An 11694-nucleotide genomic window follows, 5' to 3' on the forward strand; every position below is an offset into this window, starting at 1 on the left:
CGGCCTAGTCCCGTGCCTCCATCCTGCATGCGGAGGAGGTGGAGAGAATGTAGGATCTGTTGAGCAGAAAATTTTCAGGGCCCCACCCTCTGCCCTCCCTGCCCTGGAGTCCAGGGCTTCAGGCATTAAAGGTGTAGATCTCTTTTTTTAAATCAACTTTTTTATTTAATTAACTTTCTTTTCATTTATTTTACACACTGAGCGCAGTTTGGATGGCAGACTTCTGTGAGAGTTCTGCGCGTGCTCTGTGCCTCTCAGGTCCTTACCTGGTCCTCGGGCAACCCAGGTGAGGCGGGTTAAGGTCACCACAATCTGCTTGAGGCTGACACTCTTGCACCTGGTCCCAGATAACCCATCCTGCCGCCACACAGGTGTCAAGGTTTTGGATCAGAAATCTCTGTAGGACCCGCCCAGAGCTGACCCACCACAATGTCCTTCCTGGTGTCCCCCACAAATCCACTCCTCTCTGAGCCTCGTGTTCCCTAGTGAACCAGGCATAAGTACATAGACCATGGTTCTGTGACCCTTGCTCTTCCACATACGCACCCAGGGCTCAAGGTATGGCAGGTAAAGGCCTTTTCCCCCTTCATTATTTATTTTCCCTGTGCGTGTATACGTGTATGGGGGTGGGGGTGCATTGCCACAGCTCGTGAGTGGGAGCCAGCGGATTCTTGGGAGTCGAGTCTTGCCTTCCACCAAGTGGGTTTCAAGGAGGGAATTCAGAGCATCACGTTTCTATGAGCCAGCCCCGTCCTCTCCCTTTCACCATGGCCGCTCAAGGGGCTCTTCACGCTCCACCTAGTCCCCGCAGCCCCACCCTGGCCCCTCTTTGTGCAGCTCATGGGGGTGCGACAGGTGTAAAGCCTTTTGACCCTAACAGGAGCGTGCCTCCCCTCCCTCTTCCTCAAGCTCTCCCTGGGCTCAGACCCTCTACAAGCCCCGCCCACCAGAGGCTCCGCCCCCACAGCAACCCGCCCCACACACCCAGGTGTGAAGCATGCCAGGTTAGCCTTTGGCCCATGGGCCTTTGCGCGCCCGCCCCACCCTCACCTCGTGCCCTCCGCGTGCCCCGCCCTCCGAGGCTTGGCGCACCTGAGGCGCAGCTGCTGCAAGGCCCTCAGCAGCCCGTGGCCACGACGTGCCACCATGGACGCGGCGCCTGTGTCCCCAGAGCCCTTGCTGGTTGTCCCGCAGCCTGAGGTGCTGGAGGAGCTGCAGCAGGCACAGCTGGGGCCCCTGCCCCGACTCGCCGCCATTTGTAGGCTCAAGCGGCTGCCCTCGGGCGGCTACTCCACCACGGACGACCTGCATCTGGTGCTGGAGCGCAGGCGCGTGGCCAACGCCAAAGAGCGCGAGCGGGTGAGGGGCCGGGGCCACCTTACTCCCGCCATTGCCATTGTGCTAGCGGGTGTTCCACACCCAGCACCTGCGCAGTCCCTTGCAGCCCTCCTGGTTGACTTCGCCTCAGCGAGGCTTGACCCCGGTCCCCAGGGGCCTGCATGCAGCTGCACTGTTATGGGTCGCGGGAGTGGCTACCTCACCTGCTAACCCTCCTGGATGGCGAGGGAGCAGAGGGAGCCCCTTGCCAATTTCAGAGCCGGCACCAGGACAGCTGCTTTACAAACGGTGCACTGGAACCCCTGCCTCACAGCTGGAGGTGCAGCTTGGGTGCTAGTGGGGTCCTCTGAGTCCTTTAACCTGCCTCAAAGGGTGGGTGGGGGCCTCTCGAGGAAGTTACTATTACTTATTCCTTTTTTTAAAAAAAATGTAAAATTCATCTGTTTATATCTTGTGTGAACGTTTCGCCTGCATACATGTATGTGCATCATGTGTGTACCTGGTGCCCAAGGACGTCAGAAAGGAGGGGGATGGGTTTCCTGGAACTAGAGCTACAGACAGTTGTGAGTTGTCAAGTGGCTGTGGGGAACTGAACCCGGGTCGTCTGCAAGAGCAAGTGCTCTTAACTGCTAAGCCATCTCTCCAGGCCAAGTTACTGTTTGTTTTTTATTTTTATTCAGTTATGTGTACGTGCACCTGAGTATAGGGACTGGGAGAGAGGGTCCTGGAGCGGGAGTAATAAACAGTTGTGAGCCGACTGATGTTGGCACTGGAAACTGAACTCTCAGGTCTTCTGCGAGAGCAACACACGCTCTTAATCTCTGAACTGTCTTTCTGGCCCTCGTGCAGGCTACTTAAAGGTGTTTTTGTGTTTGTTGTTGTTATGGGATAGTGCATATGTTATGGGGAAGTATGGAGGTCAGAGTACAGTTTCATGGAGTGGGTTCTCTCCTTCGATCTTCATATGGGATTTGGGGATCAAATTTAGGCTGCCAGGTTTTGTGGCAAGAGCTTTTACCCAATGAGGAGCGGAAGGAGGGAGAAGATGAGCAAGGAAGTCAGGACCACGAGGGGTGCACCCACCCACTGAGACAATGGGGCTGATCTATTGGGAGCTCACCAAGGCCAGCTGGACTATGACTGAAAAAGCATGGGATAAAACCGACTCTCTTAACATGGCGAACAATGAGGGCTGGTGAGAAGCCAAGGACAATGGCACGGGGTTTTGATCCTACTTCATGTTCTGGCTTTGTGGGAGCCTAGCCAGTTTGGATGTTCACCTTCCTAGACATGGACGGAGGGGGGAGGACCTTGGACTTTCCACAGGGCAGGGAACCCTGACTGCTCTTTGGACTGGAGAGGGAGGGGGAGAGGAGTAGGGGAGGGGAGAAGGGTGGGAGGAGGGGGGAGGGAAATGGGAGGCTGGGAGGAGGGGAAAACTTTTTTTTCCTTTTCTCAATAAAAAAAAATAAAATATAAAAAAAAGAAAAAAAAAGAGCTTTTACCCACCGAACCATCTCCCTGGCACCACCCCCAATAAGTAAAGAAAAATGTAGTTTCTTAATCTCCTTGAAACTGTGTTGAGGTGGGCTGTGTTTAGAGCGGCATCTGCTGGTAGATTCTAGTATCTCAGGCAAAGCTTGGCCCCACAGAAGTCAAGGCTTGGGCTTGACAGTGTCAAAGGTGACCCTGGAGCAGGAACCAAAGAGAAAGAGTGAAGCTCTCCTTTAGGCCTATTACTTATTCCTAAACTTCTGAGCCAAGCGCTTCAGAAACGAACATCTGGAAACACAGTAGGGAAAGGACCATGGGAGGCAGAAGACATCACAGAAGTTGGGGAAGGATGCTTCTGCCAGGAGTCCCTGTTGTGATTTCAAGATCACCATACTTCTTAACTTTCATTTAGAGCATAGTGGGAGGTCACACTCACAGCCCTCTTCTGTGACTTGAGGATATGTCTGTGCGAGGTAATGTATCAGTGTATCACTGTGGCTTTTTGCTTTCTAGATAAAAAATCTCAACCGTGGCTTTGCCAAGCTGAAGGCGATGGTGCCGTTTCTGCCACAGAGCCGGAAGCCCAGCAAAGTTGACATCCTGAAAGGTGCAACGGAATACATACGGGTGCTTGGCTGTGTTCTGGGAGAAGCAAAGGCCTCAGAGGTATGAATGTTTAAAAATTTGAACTAAACCTGGGTATGGAGGGTCATATGTCTGGGAGACTGAGGCAGGAGGACTGCTGTGAGTTCAAAGCCTTTCTATACTATAGAAGGAGACCTTGTTCCCCCAAAAGTTAGTAATTTAGAACAGCAGTGGCCACCATTTTTTGAGTCATTTCTACAGTCAGGTGCCATACTAGGAAACTTGCAAAAAACAGTTGACATTTGTTTTATTGAAATCCACTTGGAGGAAATCAAAACATAGATCATGGCCATTTAGATAAGTGTCAGGGCTGGCTTTGAACCCTGGCATGGTCATCTACCTATAGCCTGCCTGGCACTGTCCAGGACACCTGCCTGCTGACTGCTCCAGGATAGGCTCCATCAAAGCTCTTTGTGGTAGCTGTTTCCTGCCAGATTAGCCACTAGACAGGACAGAAAGGGCTATGTGACTATCTGCTGACCATGCTTTATAAACCACAAGGCACTGGAGTGTCACTAATATCAGAATGTTCAGTCAGCTCAGAAGGTCCCTGTAGGCAGGAGGTGGTTCTGCCTCGCTTGTGGTTTGTGTCCTGAAAAGTGGACCTGTCACTAGGAGAGGCGAGATAATTCTGAGACAAAGGGCTTTACACTGAGGCCTAAAGTGATGCTATTATCACGAGGAAAAGGACCCAGGAGCACAAAACAGGGGTCACAAAGCTGAGGAGAGAATCTTAGAAAATAAGGGTGGAGGGTGTTGAAGATACTACAGAGATTGGGGGGGAGGCTAAGGTGGGGAGAAGCCAGGAAGGGGGAAAGGAAGTGAGTTGGAAGTCAGCTTGTGGTGGGGCCGGGATGAAGCATAAGTAAATATTTGGGTTCAAGCAGACTTCAAGTCCATCTATCCTGTAGTTTGAGGATAGAAAGAAGGGGTCATCGGAATAAATAGAGCGAACAGATCAAGTGGAAGCCTTTTCTCAGTGCAGAGGAGGAGAGGCACGTAGATGAGAGAAACGTTCTAGAAACTTAGAGTAGAATTAGAAGGTTTGGTGGGGTTTTGTTTGGGGTCCACATGTCCTACTCACGTGTCTGCTGGGAAGGAAGACCCTTTGATACCACAGCAATGGGTTGTTGTGTTGGCCAGAATAACAGACTGAAGCACACTGACAGTGTTTGTGCAGTGTGCTGTTGGCTTTTTTCCCCAGTGACACAAGCTGGAGTCCTCTGAGAAGAGGGACTCTCACTTAAGAAAATCCTTCCATAAGATCAGACAGTAGGCAAGTCTGTGAGGGCATTTTCTTGATTGATCATTGATGTGGTATGGTTGATTGATCAGCCCACTATGGGCAATGCCCCTCCCCTGGCAAGGGTTTCCAGAGTATGTAAGAAAGCAGGCTGAGCGAGTTAAGCAATGATCCTCCATGGCTCCTGCTTCAGTTCCTGCCCTGACGTCCCTCACTGATGGAGTGTGACCTGAGATTTAGAGACTGTCTTCCTCCCCAAGTTGCCTTTGATTACCATGTTTTATCTCATAGCAACAGAAACCCTAAGACAGGAACACACAGGTGGCTATCTGAATTTTTACAGGTGTGGGGTTTTTGTTTTGTTTCGTTTCATTTTGTTTTTGAGACAGGCTAGCCTCAGCCTCTGGCATGCTGGGATATCAGGTATAGGCCACCGTGACTATTTCTCCTTTGTGTGTTAACTGCATAACTGAAGTGCTGCATTCCTTACACACTATGGACTCTGTAATGCCCTTTACCATTCATACATGGTGCTAAGTGCACTTTACCATTGCACAGCACAGGAGGTTAGAGAGCAGTGCAGCCCTTTGGGCCTCTTCCCTGCGCATCCATGAAATGAAACCTTCCGATTTAGGAGTTTGGGATGTGTTGGTTTAAATCTTCAAGTGAATATGACTGGCATGATATACTGTTTGACAATCACTATGGTCTCTAGAAACAAGGCCCCGAGGAGCAGACCCACAGTAGCAGACCCTCTGACCCTCATGTGTCCTCGGCTAGAGAGCTCTTGGGAAAAGCTACCCAGCCTACCAGCTGTGCAAGTAACTTGAAGAAAGAAGAAGAGGGGCCTTGGGCATATGGTGGCCATAGTGGGCCATTGTACACCTATCATCAGAGCATGGCCCCCGAGACAAGTAGATACTTCATACATCAAGAGTCTGATGAAAAATTCCTGCTAAAATAGTCATGTATAAGTTGAAAAGCTCCAAAAGATTTACTGAGATGGTGATTTTCCATGTAAAACATGATTAAAATGAGATGATCTGGGAAGGAATTTGCTTGTCTGGAGATGATTGTGTTCCCATTTAATCAGTAGACACATGGGGAGAGGGTCTTACTCCAGAGTCACACAGCCCACAAAAGAAGGTTTGTTCCTTCTTTTGTTAAAGGGGTGTGTGTTTGTGTATGTATGTGTGTATATGTGTATGTACAGTACCCACAGAGACCAGAAGAGGGTGCCAGATATCCTCAAGCTAGAATTACAGTGGTAGTGGTGCTGCTGGTGGTGCTGGTGCTGCTGGTGGTGCTGGTGCTGCTGGTGGTGCTGGTGCTGCTGGTGGTGCTGGTGCTGCTGGTGGTGCTGGTGCTGCTGGTGGTGCTGGTGCTGCTGGTGGTGCTGGTGCTGCTGCTGGTGCTGCTGCTGCTGGTGGTGCTGCTGCTGCTGGTGGTGCTGCTGGTGGTGCTGCTGCTGGTGCTGCTGCTGGTGCTGCTGGTGGTGCTGGTGGTGCTGCTGGTGCTGCTGGTGGTGCTGGTGGTGCTGCTGGTGCTGGTGCTGGTGGTGCTGCTGGTGGTGGTGCTGGTGCTGCTGGTGCTGCTGCTGCTGCTGGTGCTGCTGCTGGTGCTGGTGCTGCTGGTGCTGGTGCTGCTGCTGGTGCTGGTGCTGCTGGTGCTGGTGCTGCTGGTGCTGGTGCTGCTGCTGGTGGTGCTGGTGCTGCTGGTGCTGCTGGTGCTGGTGGTGCTGCTGGTGCTGGTGCTGCTGGTGCTGGTGGTGCTGCTGGTGCTGGTGGTGCTGCTGGTGCTGCTGCTGGTGCTGCTGCTGGTGCTGCTGCTGGTGCTGCTGCTGCTGGTGCTGGTGCTGCTGCTGGTGCTGGTGCTGCTGGTGCTGGTGCTGCTGGTGCTGATGCTGCTGGTGCTGGTGCTGCTGCTGGTGCTGGTGCTGCTGGTGCTGGTGCTGCTGGTGCTGGTGCTGCTGGTGCTGGTGCTGCTGCTGGTGGTGCTGGTGCTGCTGGTGCTGCTGGTGCTGGTGGTGCTGCTGGTGGTGCTGGTGGTGCTGCTGGTGCTGGTGCTGCTGGTGCTGCTGGTGCTGGTGGTGCTGCTGGTGCTGCTGGTGGTGCTGGTGCTGCTGGTGCTGGTGCTGCTGGTGCTGGTGGTGCTGCTGGTGCTGGTGCTGCTGGTGCTGCTGGTGCTGCTGGTGCTGGTGGTGCTCCTGGTGCTCCTGGTGCTCCTGGTGCTGGTGGTGCTGGTGGTGCTGGTGGTGCTGGTGGTGCTGCTGGTGCTGGTGGTGCTGGTGGTGCTGGTGGTGCTGGTGGTGCTGGTGGTGCTGCTGGTGCTGCTGGTGCTGCTGGTGCTGCTGCTGGTGCTGCTGCTGGTGCTGCTGCTGGTGCTGCTGCTGGTGCTGCTGCTGGTGCTGCTGCTGGTGCTGCTGCTGGTGCTGCTGCTGGTGCTGCTGCTGGTGCTGGTGGTGATGGTGATGATTAGCTACCTAGCTGCCCAAAGTGAGTGCTGAAATCTGAACTTGGGACCTCTGGAAGAACAGCAAATTGTTCTAACTGCTGAGATGCTTCTCTGGGCCCTGTAGCTTATTTCTTTCATGCCCTTGTTTAACACAACAAAAAGCTTTCTGGATTCTTCTGGTCTCCAGAAAAAAAAACATATAGTTTGCCATGCCCCTTAGGTGATATTGGTTGGTTGTTTTGGTTTTGTTTTGTTTGGGGTGGGGCTATAAGGTCACATTTTCTAAGTAATAAATATGACTTCTCTAAGTTCAAGGGACCAGTTTTTGTCTGTGTTATAGTCCATCTAACCCATGTCATGTAGCATATATTACTGAAATAAGAAAGGCTTGACATTGAGCCAAGCCTACTGTCACCAACATACTTCTTGCTCACTGACATGCAGGGGTGCAGAGGTGGCGGGCTATCGTGGGAAGCAGTTAAATGGCCGTTGAAAGTAAGCCTAGAGGCAGACTGCTAAGACTCAAACACTTGTTTTGCCATTTGCTAGCTCATGACCTTGCACAAGCTGCTGAACCTTGGATCCCCAGTTACTCTACATGTAGAATGGGAACAATTGTACCTATGTTGTATATAGACTGACGGAGATTCGGGTGATGTAGTATGTCTGGTGCAGTACTTGCCAGGTTAGTGTTCACTTAGATGGTCTTTGTTTGCTCCATCAAGCCATAGGAAGTTCAGCTCTGTAGGAAGAGCCAGCGCTCTGTTCCAAATGTGTCCAAGGCCTTCCATCTACCCACCTGATTGGCTTTTTAAAGACTTCCTGACTCCATGCTTAGCCTAGATGGTCCCAGTATGGCCACTTGAAATAACAACTTTCTCATGGAGCTAGAGAAGTTGTTCAGTGGTTATAGCACTGGCTGCTCTTCCAGAGGACCTGGGTTCAATTCCCACCACCCATGTGGTGATTCACAACTGCATGTAACTCCATTCCAGGGGATCTGATGCCTTCTTATCGTCTCCACAGGCGCTGTATGCACACAATACACATACATATCATGCAGGAAGCACTCATACACAGAAAATAAAAAATACAACCTTTTTGCAAGTCCATGAGAGGTGACAATTCCTGTTTTCCTGTATGAGTGGATGGGCAAGACTGAGCCTGACAGGGACTCCTTCCCCTTGTTAGATTTTCCCTCCCTCCCTAAGCTAACAAGCACAATGCTCCCCAGGTGCAATGAACTCATGTTCAGTCCTCATTGGCCCTTGTTAGTGGGGGTCATTCTGACATTTTCATGCCATTCTTCCAGTCTGTTGAGCCTGGGTCAGAGAGGAGTCTGGGTAGTGGCGGAGCAGGTTGAGTTGGCAGCACCTCAGCAAATGTATATGGATGAGGTCCTTATTTTCCAAGGACAGCAGGTACTAAATTTGTTTCAGAAAAAAAGGAAAAAATATTTAAGTTTTTTCTGGGTTTTTCATTTGTTTTGTTGGTTGGTTGTTGTTTTGTTTGAGGAAAGGTCTTGTAGTGTAGCCCAGGCTGGCCTCAGACTCGTGATTCTCCTGTTGCAGCCTCTTGAGTTCTGTGATTTCAGATGCATGCCATCATGCCTAGCACTGTTTGGTCTTTTTAGCTAGCCAAGAGCATGGCACTTCTGTGAATAAAGAGCATAGTGCATATTTGAGATTTTGACTCACTGAGTATGTGGCTGCTGTCAGGAATGACTTCTGAGTTGGGTTGTAAGTAGCACTATTTCTGTGCAGGTGCATTCTAGGAGTCAATTAATTTAATTAAGGATTTCTTATGCACTGAAATGTAAAAAGAGTTGTTTGTTTGCTTGCTTGTTTTTAGACAGGATCTCAGGTAGCTCAGGTTGGCCTTGAACTTCTGATCACCTTCCTTCATTATCTCAGTACTAGCATTACAGAATATGCTACCACATTCAGTTTATGTGACACCAGAGCTCAAACTCAGAACTTTTGCAAGGTAAGTAGGCACTGTTCTGTGAGGTCTCATCAGTCTGCCTGTCTCCAACCCACTAATGCTGGGTATGGGGGACTCTACATCAAGTTCTCCTGTTTACAAAGCAAACACTCTTACTCACTGGGTCACCTCCACAGTCCCTTTGAGCTAGCTATTATTTGACCACAGGATTCTTAGGTTTCAGCCCAGGTTACCTAGAGGGGTGACTGTATAGGGTTCCATAATACTCCTGGGTCCCTGACTGAACACACTTGCTGGCAGTTATCAAGGCCCTCTAGACTGAAGTATCCTTTCAGAGGTTCAGGAGGTAGGTTGTGGCCTTGTCAGCTTTGCTTTGCACAGGTGGAATTCCTCCTTTTGCCTTCAGAGAGGAACTGGTGAATGGAATTCCTGGAGCTGGCAGAGATGGCATTTGGGAGGATTTAGAGGGGGTCAGAATGGGCTGTGCAAACCTAGCAACATTCCTGGGAGGCAGGATCAGCATGAAACCCATGACCATCTGCTGAGGCAGGCATGGGGGTCACATTGTTAGCTTCTGGGGCTGGAGTAGGTTCCCTGGTGACTGAAGCTACCTGTTTATTGATGGAAATTGGGCATGAGGCTTGAGAAGCCATGTACCTAGTCTGAGCAGGAATTAGATCATTTCATGGTTTGGGAGAGATTTATTTAAACAGTTTCTGGTGTAGTTCTTTTTGCTGTGTTAAGGTTGGCATTCCATTGATGGTGGTGTGGTAGCTGTCCTGCCATTGTTTGTTATTAGTGACTAGTTGAGAATCTTACAGCATACAGGGCTCCAAGTCACATTCAGACTTGGCCTACAAAACTATGGAGATTATATCTCAGGGAAATGCCTGCCTTCAATTTTGGTAGCAACAAATTGCTTTAGCAGTATGTGGTTGTATCTGAGGGTAAACTGAGACGAGCTCAGAAAGCCCCCACAGGGGAGGAAGAGGAGAAAGCCCTGAGAGATTGGTACCAAGCGGGTGACTGCTGTGGGGCAGATGGCTGACAGAGTGTAGAAGGTGCCTCTTGGTGTCTTTCCAATACCCAGGAGTGAGGGGCTGCTCTCAGGGAGCTGACCCCCCCCCCAGCATGTCCTGAAGAAGGCTTCTAGATAGCAAGTTGTGGGCAGTAGATGTGGACTCTGCAGTGGTTATCCGTTTCTCATGTGAGTGACAGAGTGTCACACTTAGAGCAACACATTAAACTCCTCACGGTTTCTGAGGGTTGGGAACTGAGTGTGAATGTGGTCTCACCTGGTCCTCTGCCTCTGGGTCTCATATGAAGGCTCCACTGTGGAAGGGTCTGCCTTTATACACACATGGTTGTTGGCAGAATTCATTTACTCTAGGGCTTTTGGACCAAGGGTCTGCCTCTAACAGCTGGTGTTACCCTCAGCTTTCTGCCATGCAGGCCTTCCCAATATGTTTACCTAACAAAAGCACATGCTAGGAAGGCAACCAAGAGAGTACCACAGGAGAAGACTCTTATGTCTGGAACCACAGATGGTGTCTGGGCTGGTTGGTATTTTGTCAACTTGACACAAGCTAGAGTCACTTGGGATGAAGGACACATGGGCCATTTTTCTGATTAATGAGTGATATGGGAGGGCTCGGCTCACTGGTGGTGGTGCCACCTCTGGGCAGATGGTCCTGAGTGGTATAAGAAAGGTTGAGTAAGCCGTGAAGAGCAAGCTGGTAAGCAGTACTCATCCATGACTTTGCATTGGTTCCTGCCTTCAGGTTCCTACCTTGAGTTCCTGCCTTGACTTCCCTGGCTGATGGACTGTAAGCTTGGTCAAGGTGTTTGGTCCTGCCACAACTCAGGGATGAATCCCAGCAGGATAGGGATCCTTAAGGCCATCTTAGAAGCTACATATCGAAGTGCCATGTGCCTGCTGCACTGCCATCTCCTTTCCCTAAGGCTACTGTTGACAGACATTAAAAAGACTTGGAGCTGAGAAATTATCTTAATGAAAATACGTCTAAAATCAAACTTTAAAGTGCATTGGCTTCCAGGTCTGACCTAAGGTGTCCAGAGCTCTTTCATCCCTGGTCAAAGAGGGCCAGGCATGTTGGGGTCTCAGGGTGCTTCTGTGACAGCTGGCACCAACAACATCTCTATGTGATTGAGTTTTAACATGACTTCAGAATTGAGTGAAAATGCCTGCAACATCAGTGGAGATTTCAGGCTGCCGATGCAAAATTGAAGCAATTCCTGCTTTCTGTCATACATTTGAACAAGTCCTGAAGTCTTCGGAGAGGAGCGACTCATTTTATTTCCTGTCGTGAAAATGCTGTGGTGGCTAGGGAAGGAGGGTCTCTCTCTGTGAGTCAGGGAGAGCAGTCACCACGTTGTTCCAGTTCTGCCTTTGGGAGAGGGTGCAGGGTCTCACTGTGTGGCCTTGAACTTCATATGGTGCTCAGGCTGGTTTCAAATATGTGGCTTCAAACTTTCAGTAATCCTCCTGCCTCTGCCTCTTAACTGCTTGGGTTAAAGACATAATCTATGACGGCCAGCTTCTAGTTCAGTTTCAG

At 50.5% G+C, this 11694-nt stretch overlaps 1 protein-coding gene across 1 annotated transcript; it reads left to right on the top strand.

The window, feature by feature from the left end:
* The first annotated feature begins 1146 nt into the window (after positions 1 to 1146).
* Figla (folliculogenesis specific bHLH transcription factor) lies at positions 1147 to 5684 on the top strand. Its single transcript, XM_041635567.1, has 3 exons — positions 1147 to 1359; positions 3346 to 3498; positions 5436 to 5684. The coding sequence occupies exons 1-3, from the start codon at positions 1147 to 1149 to the stop codon at positions 5682 to 5684; spliced, it is 615 nt and encodes a 204-aa protein (XP_041491501.1).
* The last annotated feature ends 6010 nt before the right edge of the window (positions 5685 to 11694 follow it).

This window comes from Microtus oregoni, unplaced genomic scaffold, assembly GCF_018167655.1.
Source record: "Microtus oregoni isolate MIOR12 unplaced genomic scaffold, Mior012 000002F_ref0000024, whole genome shotgun sequence".
Taxonomy (NCBI): Eukaryota; Metazoa; Chordata; class Mammalia; order Rodentia; family Cricetidae; genus Microtus; species Microtus oregoni.

Coding starts and splice junctions, on each gene's coding strand:
- Figla (XM_041635567.1), top strand. CDS start 1,147: ATGGACGCGGCGCCTGTGTCCCCAGAGCCCTTGCTGGTTGTCCCGCAG. Junction 1,360..3,345: donor ACGCCAAAGAGCGCGAGCGG/GTGAGGGGCCGG, acceptor TTTGCTTTCTAG/ATAAAAAATCTCAACCGTGG. Junction 3,499..5,435: donor GAGAAGCAAAGGCCTCAGAG/GTATGAATGTTT, acceptor TATGGTCTCTAG/AAACAAGGCCCCGAGGAGCA.